We start from the raw sequence: 14,895 nt of genomic DNA on the forward strand, positions 1-14,895 counted from the left end.
TCAAGTTAACGCGGGCAAGTACACTTCAAAATTGATAGGGTGAAAAAAAAAAAAAAAGAAAAAGCAATAAAAAGGAATCAATGATACGATTTTAAAAAAAAATATATATATATTTGAAATGAATTTTACTCGTCTCGTTAACATTCTTGTTTATCCTGACTATTAATGGAGTGTCATCGTGAAGGATTGACGTGACGAATAGTCACCGACTTCTTATTGTCGTGTACGCGTTAATGCAGAGGAATTTTAAGAATTCGACGAATTAAAATGGAAAGAAAAAATTTTGGCATATCTCAAATTTTCGTGTGTTGTTCGAACATCATTTTTCTGGTGAGTTGCTAATAAATTAAATTATTTTTTTGTTTTTAATGCAGAATTATACATTTTAGTGTTTTAATGTAACACGTAAACAAATTTATTCTTTAAATTAATAAAGTTTTATTTTTAAAAATTAATAAAGTTTTATTTCAAAGATAATAATTCGATGAGAAAAATTAACGAATGCCAAAATTTATAAATGTTACTGTTCTTTTCAGATATCGGGTTTCACGTTGATGTCATTAGGAGCATTTTTATTAGCTGATGATGAACGTATTTTATTGTCGCGTTTATTGGGACCAGGTGATATACATCCCGATCAACCACTTTTTTATTACTTAGCATTTGCACTCGTTGGACTCGGATTTCTGATCACGTTAACTGGTCTACTTGGATGTTGGGCAATTTGTCTTTATAATCGATGCATCACAATTTCAGTAAGAATTTATAAATTTTTGTTGTACGTTATAGAACACTTTGAATAGTTTCTGAATGTTTATAATATTCTATTATTTTTCTATGAAAAATTATACATTTTTATGAAATTGAGGATTAAGATTAGAATTAGGAATTAGAATAGTAACGAAATTACAAATAATCGTATATTTGCAAAAAAAAAATATCTATAGTGTAAAATAATGCTAGAATTTCATAATTTCTATTCAAATATCATATATTTAAAGAGAAACAAATTGCAATAAGACTTTCTAATTTCACATTTCACATTTCAAAAATTAGATCAACGCAATAAAATTTGAAATTCATAATGGAACGTTTCAGAAGTGTTTTTCGAAGAAGATTTAAAAACGGATTTTCTATACTTATTGATGTTTCGTATTATATAATTTATTTTATACTTGTGAACTGAATAGTTACATATTTTAATCGTGTAAAAGTCAAAATCTGTACGATTTCACTCATTGAGTTTATTCGAACCAAAAACCAGATTTCCCGCTTTGTCGGTCTACTCGTCATGCGTCGTTGCTCGAAAACGGATCTACATAAATCAAGGCACGCGTGCTTACAGAAGGAGGACGAAGCGCATCATTTAAAAGCAGTAATTATTTCATAGAGCTTATTAGATGAACAAAAAAAAAAAAAAATAATTACTCCATGAAGATGTTTTGATATGTTTCGTCGTATATAACGTTCACAATTGTGATGTAAAATTTAGATAAGTAACATATAATAATTTTAAATATAGCCATGAATGTCTAGAATTCTAACTTTTTATTAGTAACAGTCTATTTGTAAGATGTACCGCCCGAGTCAACGAACGAGGCATCGTTCTCTATTTCACTTCTGGACAGTGCTGAGATATATATATATATATAGATAATACTAGGTAGTTTTTATCTTTAATATTTTTTTTTTTTTATAAATTTGATTTATAAATTTATTACGATAAAATCATAGAAGTATTCGTTATTATTTACAAATTCGATGTAACGAGCGTAATATTTTCTAAAATCATAACGATAATTTCATTAAATCAATTTTTCACGATATGATAAACCAAAGGAATATAATTACAAATTACAATTAATTTAAAAATCCGTTAATTCAATAAATGCACACGTGTTTATTAAATATAATTAATAAATATAATTAATTCGTAATTATATTTACACATTTAAGATACATTGAATCAAAATAAAAATATTTATCTCTCATTTTATAAAAACGATTCGAACATTAAACATTCAATAACAAACGAATAATTCTCGAATAAGAGAGTTTTCTTAATTACTTCGCTCATTATATTTTATCTCATAGTTCTATCCTCGATATTCCTTATTTCATAATCCCCTCTTTCTTTAATTACTTCACTCATTACTTTACTTTACTTTATTTACTTTTACTTCCAGTATTTCATCACGATAATCCTCCTATTACTCGGCGAATGCACCGTATGCGTTCTCGTGGTGTTCTGGCCTCACGTTTTAGGCATCGATGTCAGACCGGCACGATTGATACGAGCTTTGCAGCGAAGCTACGCCGTACCCGGTCGAGAGCAATTCACGGCAGCCCTTGATCTCGCACAAACAACGGTACGTTGCTAAATACGATCTCGAAACCAAAGTGTTTAACAAAGACAGACTGCGAGATGCAAAACAGAATTTTATTTATTCAGATTTTCACGAAATCGATGATCAAAAAAAAAAAAAAAATAGCACGCACACACCTTTCAATCTGTGAAAAACCTGCCTCGATCTTTTCAGTTTGCTTGTTGCGGCATAAACGGAAGCAGCAATTACGGCACCTCATGGTGGCGGCTGCAGGAAGTCGGCCGAAGAGAATTAGTGGTGCCTCTCAGTTGCTGCACCCTGAATAATGTAAACCAGACCGATTCCTTCCTCAATCCCGAACCTGCCAATCTTACTCTCTGCCAGGCTTTGAATCCCGCCGAACATCAATATGCCCGGCACACTACGGTACGTATCATTAATGAGGATGTTGTTAAACGTGTACGGAAGAAATAAACATTTTGACTGAGTGACACGTCCCATTAATATAACAATATAATAATTGTAATTGCAAGTCGTCATTTATTGACTGATTGAAATTATTTTTGACATTCGTACATTGATGCCATAAGCGTCGAAGAAATTTACCGATCATACGTCATCGTACAATAAAATTACGTGGTTCATTTCTCTTATAATATTATTATTATCTGTATATTTGTTAATCGATTTTTATATCACGTTTATCTATAAATAATATCATGATATATGCAAAGTTATTTACTTTTTTTCCCGCAATTATGTCACGTTTATCTATAAATAATATCTTGATTGTAATATACGTCGTGATATATGCATTTTAGTTGCTCACTTTTTTATCCGCAATAACTTCGACGTACGTAAAATCGAGGGCGAAATGAAAACGTTCTGCTATCTTTGCTGTCACACACGCACGCGTTCAATAATGACCCGCATGCGAGTATCACACGCCTAAGGGAAATTCAGTCGGATGCGGGTTGCATAAAAACGGGGCGAACGTTGATGTATCGTTCAATCTGTATCTGGAAACGGGCGCGTCCGTCGGTAAACAGGGAACGGAAAAAGGACCGTGATGAAGTTCGTCTATTGTGCCAGAAAGTTTTCTTATCTCTCCCCCACCCCCTCTCCTCCTCATGGCGCGTATTTAATTTCGCACCGTTGCGTAGAACTTGAATGCAGATTGAAATGTCATGTGACGATTGTGTCGACGATTGTCCACACGTGATGACATTATCTTTTCACTATATAGAATATAGTTTACGCGTTTATAAGAGTTTCTTATGAAATGTTGTACGTTTTATCTGAATGAATGAAACGTATGTACGTCGCGTCTGCTTTGAAATTTAAAGAATTTATCGAGTTGAAAAAATTGATTGGACGAAAGAAGGAGAATTGAATATTGCTATTGAAAAACTATGTATTTTCTATCGATTTATTCCTTTTTTTTTTAATATGCGAAAATGTTTTACAATAAAATTTTGAATCGCTAATTTTAGTTACTTCCAAGTTACTTATTGCAAGCTCTAAATTGATTCGGAATTGTAAACTTGTATTATTTTTATTTCTCGTCAAAAACTCAATTCATATTACTAATGTACTCATAAAACATTTTCTTCTTTAGTTTCTTCTTTAATTTTTGTCCATGTTTATGTTCTATGGGATTAGATTTCATTTTCAGTTTTCGTCTCTCTTTGTGAGGATCAGTTGAAATAATCAATCTTCAAATAATTTATAAATTATTTATCTCAATCAATCTGCAAAATATGGTGAAATTTAAAATCAAACTTTCACTCGTTCTACATTCGCTTATGCACATTCAATTATTTTTATTCGATACATATAACGTAATATATGCGATGAATAAATATTATCCTGATTTAATAGATGCGATAATAATCTCTATCTAAACTATTTTCTGTCTCATATCTTATTTTTTTATTTTATAAAAAGAGGAATTAAATAATATTTGTTGTTGTAGGGTTGTTTGGAGATGTTGGAGAAATGGACTCAAGACCAAGCGTTGATATTGCTCGTGATTGGACTTACTATTATTTTCGTGGAGGTAAGCGCACTTCTAAGCACATTCTTCGCCTGTTCAAAAGGGACTAAGAGAACTAAGTCACAAGCATCAACGTTTACGTCGACGCAAACGCTCAGCCCATTCAACGAGAGCGATCACGATTTTGGTAACAAGTTTTCCTTTCTTTTTTAACCAATTTTTTTTTTCTTTTACGAAAATGAATCATCATTGCAATGCAACGTTTATAGGATTAGATATCGAGAACAGAAACGCGACTGGAACAACGTTTGGCGCTAAATCATGAAGATGGCTAGAGGGCAGTGAGGGTAAATCGTCGATCGATATCAAAAATACGAAAACTGTGTCGAACTTGTCCAGGTTAGGGGATGTAAGAAGATTTAGTAAGAGTATAATCGAAGAATGGAAAAATTCTCCAGAATTTGAGGACGACGAAGTGTTGCGAAGTGATCAATTGTACGAAGAGCGTGCAATAGATGTCGTGCCAGATTGTCCCAATAAAACTTGGTCAATAGAGAAAAATAATCTCGATAAAAGTCGCGATGATAAAAGTAACGCGATGATTAAGTCAAAATTGCATAGCAGCGCCGCCACTGTTAGAAGTATTCCAATAAAGAATTACCAGGCCTCGATAGCCCATAACATTGGAACGTTAAAACGGTCAGAGATACCTCAACTCCAATTTGAATCCTCGATGTCCGAACCCGATAAGAGTCTCCGTTTAACTAAATACAAAACCATATCTTCTCCCCAAAACGAAGTTAAATCTCAAATTCGACGATCGACCATGGCCTCGAAGCATTCGGAAATTTTAAACCCATCCAGGAGATCTTGTCATTCTTGCGATTATCAACGCGAAATTCAAAATGAACAGCGTAAGGTCAACTCGAAGATAAAAACGTTGGATAGAAGAATTGTGAAGAGTGAACGTAACGTTTCGAATCAAAAGGATGATCTTAGCGATTTTGGTGGTGATGATTATTTTCATAAATCTCCCCCTCAAAAATATAATTGCAGCCATCGAAGATCAAAAGGAGACACGAGAATTCAAGATCAATCGAACGAGGAATCGATGGAAAATAGAGATTTGAAGCGGTTGAGAAACGAGGAAACACGGATCAAGAGTAAATGGGGGACCATTGATTTCAAACGTGGACACGTGGGTCAAAAAATATCGGCGTACGAGGAAAATGCCAAACGCGGTAATCGTAATTGGACGTCTCTCGACACGTATCAAATATTTCCCGAAATAAAGAAACATCGAGCGATCGGTGTACCATTAGTAGGCATGCATAACGCGTGCGGTTTGCCCGTAGTGGCTTCATGGCACGATCATGAACTATTGGAACCTATGAGAGTCAAAGGAGGTAGGGTTTTAGGAACGTTAAGGCCGATTGTCAAAGGATCATCGCGTGCTTCGATTAATTTCCGTCATCGAACTCATCCTAAAAGGAGAATGGTCGATACGAATCAGAGCATTTCTAAAAGGAGCCAAGTTTTAGATTTAAGAGAGTCTGATAAGAAGATTGATTATCCATCAATAAAGTCGTTAGTTTCTTTGGAAGCGGATGGGCTAAGAAAGAAAAGGAGACATCGATCTTCATTTAAGGCGAAGAGAACTGGTACATTTTCGAAAAATACTATGAAACGAAAGAGTAGATCGGATGAAAGAAAAGATAAAGAGAATTGTTTGATGAGCAGTCTTTATAAAAAATCATTCGAACCTGGAAATACAAAAAGACAAACTTTGTATGCGAGAGATGATGGAGAAGATGCTGTGCAAGTTCTTAAGAGTTTATGTTTAAATCCTTTGGCACGAACGAAATCTGATACTGATATGATATGGTAAAATTAACGAGACGTGAAATTGGAATAAACATCTTGATTGAACAGTCAATGATATTTATATCATTCATTTTTCTCTAGATATCTTATTTGCATGTATAATTGTAATTAAGTCTGATTTATCCCATATATGTGTAAACTGCAATTCTTGCAGTTTTTAATTATTCACTTTCAAGTAATACAAAAAACAATAATACAAAATAACGTAAATAAATTCCGCTAAATTTTTATTTATATTAAACATTATTAAATATCCAATATATATTAATGATATAATTTAAAAGTATTTAAATAAATTATAAAAATACAGATTTCTAAAATGAAAAAGTTTATAGAAATTATTTTTGTAGCTTTTTCTATTTGAGAATCGCTTGTTCTGATTCTTGCTTTATTCAACTATTGAAATATTATTACATAACGGATAATTAAGATCTTATAAATATTATTGTATTAAAATATTATTGAAATATGTCAATAATATTTATTGTCATATTAAGATAACAATAATAATAACAAAATCACATGGTATAATTTTTTTAATAGAATTCTTAATTTTTTATTTACAATATAAACTGTTATTAAATTGATTAAAAATTATTTATGATTAAATTTTAATATACAATAATGGATACGTTATGCTTTGTAAATATGCATTATTAATTGTGTTGTATTTTTGAATGTTATAATAAAACGGAAACCCTTGCTACCCTCGCTAGAAGTAATCGAGTATCTTTACAAAGTCCTTAGAAGAATATAGAAATTTTAGGAATTTTAAATATGTTAAATATCTATCCATTAAAGTATTCATAATTGTAAATATACTTATAATTGCGGAACAAGTAAATAAATAAAGAATACAAATAATGAGAAAAGGACAGAGATAAAATAAAAATTCGAGAACCAGCTCTAGATTACCATAAATAAATAAATATAGATAAAAAAAAATAAATAATAGGAGACGAATAGAAATAGAATACGAATTGACCATCAAGTGACATCTCGTGAGTGCTAAAGATATTTTCAAGAATAGAATAGAATTGAGGATCAATACCATTTCTTCAATATCCTATTTTATTATTTTAATTTATTATTAATATCCTATTTAGAGAGATATTTATTTTTAAAAAATGGCACGGGTAATCAATTCTTATGCTATTTATTCTTTTCTTTTTCTTATTCATATTTCATTTGCGGCATTCTAGAGATGGCGCTGATTTCTGAATTTTTATTTTACTTTTTCCATTAATTGTTATATTTCATTTTCTCTTTTTCTCTGTGAGATACGTTTGACGATAGGGATTAGATTTAATAAATTCAAAAAAAACTTGATCCAAAGAGTAACATTGAAATTGATATCAAAATGATAAAGAGGTTCTAAAAAATTCATTGAATGGTCTATCCGTTGAAGTCTCGTTCTTTCGATCTATAATCACGTGTAAAACGCGTGTGGAAATTTTTTAGTTATTTCGAAAGCATGGCTACTGTTCATAAATTGCGGCTTGCAATTAAATTTGGAAAAAATCTTTCAAGACCATTGAGTCGAAGCTTTGAAAGAAAAATTTTAGAAAAACAATGTCAACGGTGTTTAGGTTTGTATATCATGTTATTTTAATTTTATTTTTCTAATTACTTAAATTTTAAGGTTATTTACTTTTTAAATTAAATTAAATTATTTATTAAATTATTAATTCATATATGATATGATATTATAATATTTGAATAATTATTCTTATTTAATATTAATTTAATATTTAATTTAATATTTAATATTAAATTTAATGACTTATTTAACTTTAATATTTTAATATTCTTTTTGAATATATAGCTATAAATACAAATACCTTGGCGCAAAACTTTTCATCTCAAACAGCAACTCAAACCACTGAAATTCACAATATTATAAAAGATGTTGAGAAATCTACAGGTACTTATAAAATATTTTTTTTATATATTTTCTAAAATATATTTTATATAGTGTAACATATAATGTGCATTTAATTTTTTTAGAGGAAGGTGTTAAACATGAATTTCGATCAGAAACACAAATGCTTTTACAAATTGTTGCCAAATCTTTATATTCAAATAAAGAGGTAAGATTGATATAATTTTATCACATATATAATATTTTTATAATATTATATATAATATTTTTATAATATTATATTTGTAGTACATAAATATTAACAGGCAAAAATTCTTTTCTTGATTATATGATTTTTTTGTATTTTAAGGTATTTCTTCGTGAATTAATTTCTAATGCGAGTGATGCACTTGAAAAATTAAGATATATACGTTTAAGTGATTCCAAAGCTGCAGAAGTTATTGGTGACCGAAGTTTAGAAATTCACCTTGGTACTGATAAACAAAATAGAACTCTTATAATTCAGGATACAGGAATTGGTATGACTCGTGAAGAATTAATATCAAATTTAGGAACAATAGCTCGGTCTGGTTCCAGAGTAAGTGAAATTAAAATTATAAATAATATATTTTTTTAAAATATATATTTTAAAAAATAATATATAATATATATAATATATTAATTTTGAAATATTAATTTAAATGACAAATATATATCTTATTTTTCACAATAATATTTATATTGTAAATAATATAAATAATTTTTTTTATATAAACAATTTTGAATTTTTAATATCATAATATAAAATTTTCTTTCTCTTAATACAGGCCTTCATAGAAAAATTAAAAGAAAAGCAAAATATTGGGGATTCATCTAATATTATTGGACAATTTGGAGTTGGTTTTTATAGTGCTTTTATGGTTGCTGATAAAGTAGAAGTTTTTACAAAATCATATGCAAAAGATGCTGAAGATCTTTATTGGGTTTCTGATGGGTAAAAAATATTTTATAATTTATAGATATTTCTAGATTTATATAATAAAAATGAAAAGAATATAATATAAGAATCTGGAAATATTGAGCGGTATTAAATTCCAGAATATATGTTTTCTTTTAGTTCTAATACATTTAACATCTCAAAAGCTGAAGAAGTTCAACCTGGAACAAAAATTGTTATACACTTAAATATGGAATGCCGGCAATTTAGTGATGAAGATACAATTAATCGTACGTTATAATTATAATATTATTATTTTATTTATTTTTAATATTTTTTATTTTTTGATAATTAATTAATATTTATTAATATCTAAAGGTCTCATTACTAAGTATAGCAACTTTATCAACAGTCCTATTTATGTTAATGGCAAAAGAATTAATACTGTACAGGTAGGATTTGATTATTTATATTTTTCTATATGGATATTTTATTATTATATTATTATACATTTTCTTCCAGCCATTATGGATGCTTGATCCAAAAGATATTACATCTCTACAACATAAGGAATTTTATAGATTTATTGGAAATTGTTTTGATTCTCCACGATTTATATTACAATACTCAACCGATGTTCCACTTAATATAAGAGCTTTATTATATTTTCCGGAACAGAAACCACCATTATTTGATTTTTCTAAAGGTGAAACAAGCGGTATCTCATTATATAGCCGTAAAGTTTTAATAAAAAATAAAGTGGAAAATATTTTACCAAATTGGATGCGTTTCATTGTTGGAGTGGTCGATTCTGAAGATATTCCTCTTAATTTAAGTCGCGAGTTACTACAGAATAGTACTTTAATTGGGTAAGATATAATAAAAATAATCCAAAATATTATATATAATGCTATATATATTATATATTATTATATATAGATGCTAGCAATTATTTTAATTTTGTTCAATCGTTTTAATTATAGAAAATTACGTAGTGTTCTAACTACACGAATTTTAAAGTTTCTGAATGAAAAATCTCAGAAACAGATTGAAGATTATAACAAATTTTATAAAGATTATAGTATTTTTTTAAAAGAAGGTATTGTGAGTACTGATGTTCAGGAAGAAAAGGTAATTAATATATATGCCATTTTTATTTCTGCCATAGTGGTTTATTAATTAAACTTTTATATTTTCATAGGAAGCAATAGCTAATCTTTTACGATTTGAATCTTCTGCAATGGCACCAGGTGAATCAATAAGTCTCGAAGATTATTCTAAACGTATGCCTCCCGATCAGAAAAAAATCTATTATTTGTTAGCGCCAAGGTAAAAATTAATTGTTTTTGTATAAAAATATAAATAATTGGAACAATATTTACAATTATTATATTTTAATTATAGCCGCCAATTAGCTGAACAATCACCATATTATGAATCTCTAAAGAAACGTAACGTTGAAGTACTTTTTTGTTATGAGGCATATGATGATGTTATTTTCTTAAATTTAAGAAAATTTAAATCTCATGCTTTAACTTCTGTTGAAGAAAATTTATGCGAATCAAATTCAAAATCTGATAGTCCTCGTAAGTATTCGATAATTTTCAAATTTTTAATAATTAAATATCTTAATTTTTAATATGTTTTTAATATGTATTTGTTTAGATATTATTAATCAAGGTGATATTAATAATCTTATGACTTATATGAGAAAAGTATTATCTGGAAAAGCATATGATATTAAAATAACAACTCGACTTGAGTCACATCCGTGTATAATTACAGTCCAAGAGATGGCAAGTGCAAGACATTTTGCCCGCGTACAAACTCGTCAATTCGGAGATGAAATGTTATATTCTCTGCTTCGGCCATGTTTTGAAATAAACCCTAATCATTCTCTTATCAAAAAACTTTGTGAATTAATAAATAATAATACAAAATTAGCAGATCTTCTTATAAAACAGGTATATTACTTTAAATTTATTTTTTTTGTATATAATTATTTATCTACAAAAATATTATGTATATAATAATATTTATGTACATTGCATTTAAAAAATTCTTATATATTCTATAATTTTATATAATTCTAAAATTTTATATATTCTAATTTTTTTTTAATTTGTTTCAGTTATTCACTAATAGTATGGTAGAAGCTGGTTTAATTGACAATCCACGTATATTATTAGCATCAATGAATGAATTATTGACTTTAGCATTAGAAAAAAATTAGTTTTGTAATTTAAAAAAAATTTGCAACAATATTTTTTTTATAAGTTATAGATTTATTGTATATAATACAACCATTTTAAATAAAGTAATTATTTGATAATTATTTATAAAATTACTTTTTATAGTTAAAAATTTTATTTAGTAAAAAAATGCGATTAATTACTAAATAATTATTATCATTACTTTTATAATTTGTAAAATAAATTATTTGATATATTTAATTAATTCAAACGTTCATTATTTTACTAATCTTAACTAATAAATCCATATATAAATGGAAAACAATTATAACATAACGGTTTTAGAATTAGTATAATAATACAAAATATAGGCAAGATTGTATTCTTTATTACAATAGGTTGATCTTGTACAAATTAATTATAGCCTTCTAATTATAACAAGTCAAGTTCCTCATTGTTTGAAGGATTTCATGATATCGATATGTATCCTATTAGCAGGGCTAAGTGTTGCGGTGAATTTGGAAGTTGTACCCACATTTTTTTATGTTTAATTTTTTCTACGTTCGTCATCATCCTATAATTATGGCAAGTTACAATAAAGTAAGAAATAAATGGAACTATTTATTAGTTTGTAAGTTATCAAGTACACAAATCAATAATAAATAGTTTGAAAAATAAAAAAGTAAACGCATATAAATGAAATTTATTTATTTTGATCAATTCCAATTGCTTAAATTATTAATCATATTGAATTAATTAAGTCTATTTTATATTTCATTTAATAAAACTTAATGTTGTTATTTGATCAAAAGTTCCATAAAATATTGCGTTTCTTCTTTTTTATCTTTAAAACAAAATACTTCATAATGTCCTTCACATGATATAAACTGATTGGTACAATATTTATAAATGGATGATCCGCATCGCTTTACAGTCTTTAACCAATGTTTTTTCACTGTTAATTCATAAGATATAAAAACTAATCTTAATAGTTAAGAATTCGCTGTGCTTCGACGCAAACTGAAATTTTCATTGCGCGTTGATGTTGATTCCGATACAATTTGTTAAGTTAAAACTGTACAATATCCTTATTTCATTCTAATATAGAATAAATTGTCATGTTCATTGTATCCATATAAGTAATTGCATTGAAATTTCAGAGAGGAGAGGCACAGCTATTTCAAACTTACACAAAAAGAAGACAATAATTTCTTTTCCTCTCGGTTAAACACAAAAAAAGTCACCCTGTTTCATATTATTAACGTCGTTTACTCGTTTATCGTACTAAATGTAGAAAAAGATGGCTAACATCAGAGAACAGGAACATAAACAGTGAATTTGTCAGTAGAATTCTACATGTATAAACAGAACGTGTACACCTCTCCCAATTAAGCTGCTGCTAAATATTTGTTCAACGGAAAAAGAAGTATCTTGCGTGGAAGTACACGGTATTTAAAAGACATTAGGCACAGAAATAACAGTTTCTTGACTCTTTGTGTGTCACGCTTAACTACACAAATTAATCAAGGGGAATGCCTTCGTTCGTACGGCATTATTATTAAGTTGGCAGTTCAAAAAATGTTTCATTATCGTTATTTGGACAGATTTTCATGATGAAAATAACGGTATGAGAACTATGAGTAATTTATGAAGAGCGTTGATGAATTGCGAATGATCCACATTGCTGAGCAGTCTTATCGAGTAGATAAAAATGTTAAAGCGTGATGTAAGTAATAGCACCATATATGCAGTTATGTTTGTTGAACTGATGGTGACTAATGAAAGAAGAAATGAAGTAAAAAATATATATATATAAAATAAAAAGAGAGAAAAAAAAAATGAAATTAAACGAACGGAACGTTGACTTAGTATTACGTACGCACGGAATTGGAGTACTATCTTCCGCGATTCTTTAATTTTTTTTCTCTTAAAAAACGTTGGATAGTTAATATTACAATCATTATCATACAAGTCATAGTATTTGATCATTGTATAAACATTATTATCATCACAGTAAAAATATTTCATATCTTTTTAACTATTGTGCTTTGCTGCAGTAAACGTCAGCAGACATGCACATATATTCGCCCTAGAAGCAGAGCACTGTTTTTTTTTTTTTCACTAGAGTCAATTTATTTACTCACTATAGACTATATGTATGCTGTACTTATATCTATATTATTAAGTAGTCCTTCTGTTTATTTCGTACGTAACCAAAATAAAGTCGGTTAGCAAATAGTAAAAATACATAAATGTACCTATGTACTTTTTTTTGCAGTGGAATTATAGTTGCGGATAACATTTAAGTTTAAACGATAGATTATTAAACAATAGTCATTGGTCTGACAACGCGGTCGTGATTAAATTTACTTCTCTCAAGTAACAAATTTTATTCTTAATCAAGATAACTTCTTACTCATAATAGTTGCGTATAGTTGTCACGATATATATGTATACATATATTTTTCATATTGTATACATATACATACATACATATATATATATTTTTTCTTTACTAAACCTCATCCCCTTTGGTAGAATGGAAAGATGTTTTATCTTTAAAAAGAAACAAAACTTTCTTAATAATCCATATATCATAAAATTATCAAAATGTTAATTAAATAAAATCATCTGATAAAATACAATCTTCTAAGTTACCAATTCGTCAAATGGTCCTATTTCAATTATTATTAAATATATAACGGAAGTTATATGAAAACAAGAACTGTTTGCTCCCGGATAATACGTCATTTTCATACTCAATTGTTTCGAGGATTTCGCGGAATTAAGTACGTGAGAGTACCTAAGCTCTACCTACATAGGAGATTTGAGGTACGATGCGTAAACAACGCGCATCGTTAGCTCAGTATGCGAATTTTTATACCGTGTTTATTAATTATCTCGTGTTCATCAGTTCTTTATATTCATAGCTGCCTCTGTACACACTTTTTATCATTTTTTTCTCTACCTCTGATTCAATAATACGTATGTACAATATTTCTTTTTATATTCACATAACATTCGCACTGTCTTTATTCAATAAGCACAGTAAAAGACGATTATGTTCAATTTGTTTTTAAGTCGTGGCACCACTGTTTGTCACACCGAGGTCTGCGTGATACCGTTCCCCGACAACCACAAACGGCCGTTACTTTTTTGATCGGTGATTTCGTACTCGGAATCATCAATCTCGCACAAATTGGTGGATAAATCGCTGTTACTCGTCGCACCGCCTAACAACGAATTCCTTTCCTCGAGAGTGGTGATCACCGAACCGATTTCATCGACCTCGTCTCCTTTGTGACATCGGTTTCGTCGGGTGCTTGGGAAACCATAAGGCACTACGTCGTCTTCCTCCTCATCGGATTCTAAAGTACTAAGACGTCCATTCAACGGATTCGTTTCGTTCTCTGTGTCCGTGTGAATATTGTAATGCGGTAGATAAGAATTCGGATGGCGAAGATAACTTTCGGAACTTTTATACTTGTATTCTCCTTCGCCGCCACTGTCCAGGGGATTCAAACGCTGTGTTTCCGCGCATTGATATTGTTCAGAAAATTCAGTCCCGCATTCCGAGTCCCCGACGTATTCTGATTCTTGATCTTCGTTCAATGTCTCGATGTCTCTCGCTGGATCTACAGAGCCGTGCACTGTAACCAATATAATCCATGATTTTATGCACTTTGAAGAGTTATTTC

At 29.1% G+C, this 14,895-nt stretch overlaps 3 protein-coding genes across 10 annotated transcripts in view; 2 read left to right on the forward strand and 1 right to left on the reverse strand.

The window, feature by feature from the left end:
* Positions 1 to 67: 67 nt before the first annotated feature.
* LOC122718815 (tetraspanin-9-like) lies at positions 68 to 6,352 on the forward strand. Its single transcript, XM_043944164.1, has 6 exons — positions 68 to 330; positions 537 to 755; positions 2,187 to 2,369; positions 2,541 to 2,753; positions 4,303 to 4,510; positions 4,593 to 6,352. The coding sequence occupies exons 1-6, from the start codon at positions 268 to 270 to the stop codon at positions 4,646 to 4,648; spliced, it is 942 nt and encodes a 313-aa protein (XP_043800099.1). The 5' UTR covers positions 68 to 267; the 3' UTR covers positions 4,649 to 6,352.
* Positions 6,353 to 7,489: 1,137 nt separating this feature from the next.
* LOC122718698 (heat shock protein 75 kDa, mitochondrial) lies at positions 7,490 to 11,247 on the forward strand. Its single transcript, XM_043943959.1, has 13 exons — positions 7,490 to 7,796; positions 8,033 to 8,131; positions 8,215 to 8,297; positions 8,439 to 8,666; positions 8,896 to 9,062; positions 9,186 to 9,295; positions 9,384 to 9,457; positions 9,528 to 9,874; positions 9,989 to 10,136; positions 10,207 to 10,334; positions 10,410 to 10,591; positions 10,671 to 10,969; positions 11,137 to 11,247. The coding sequence occupies exons 1-13, from the start codon at positions 7,682 to 7,684 to the stop codon at positions 11,236 to 11,238; spliced, it is 2,082 nt and encodes a 693-aa protein (XP_043799894.1). The 5' UTR covers positions 7,490 to 7,681; the 3' UTR covers positions 11,239 to 11,247.
* Positions 11,248 to 11,551: 304 nt separating this feature from the next.
* Positions 11,552 to 14,895, reverse strand: part of LOC122718911 (fat-like cadherin-related tumor suppressor homolog) — a 529,283-nt gene continuing 525,939 nt past the window's right edge. For 4 of the 8 annotated variants that reach the window (XM_043944311.1, XM_043944313.1, XM_043944312.1 and 1 more), the window contains one exon: positions 11,552 to 14,847. In XM_043944311.1, coding sequence (XP_043800246.1) covers positions 14,297 to 14,847 — 551 coding nt within the window. In that variant the 3' untranslated portion in view covers positions 11,552 to 14,296. The remainder of the gene's footprint in view (positions 14,848 to 14,895) is intronic. The other 4 variants (XM_043944315.1, XM_043944314.1, XR_006347483.1 and 1 more) reach the window with 3 other exon arrangements.

The sequence above is a fragment of the Apis laboriosa genome, unplaced genomic scaffold (assembly GCF_014066325.1).
Source record: "Apis laboriosa isolate Shangri-la unplaced genomic scaffold, ASM1406632v1 scaffold68_cov148, whole genome shotgun sequence".
NCBI classification, from domain to species: domain Eukaryota; kingdom Metazoa; phylum Arthropoda; class Insecta; order Hymenoptera; family Apidae; genus Apis; species Apis laboriosa.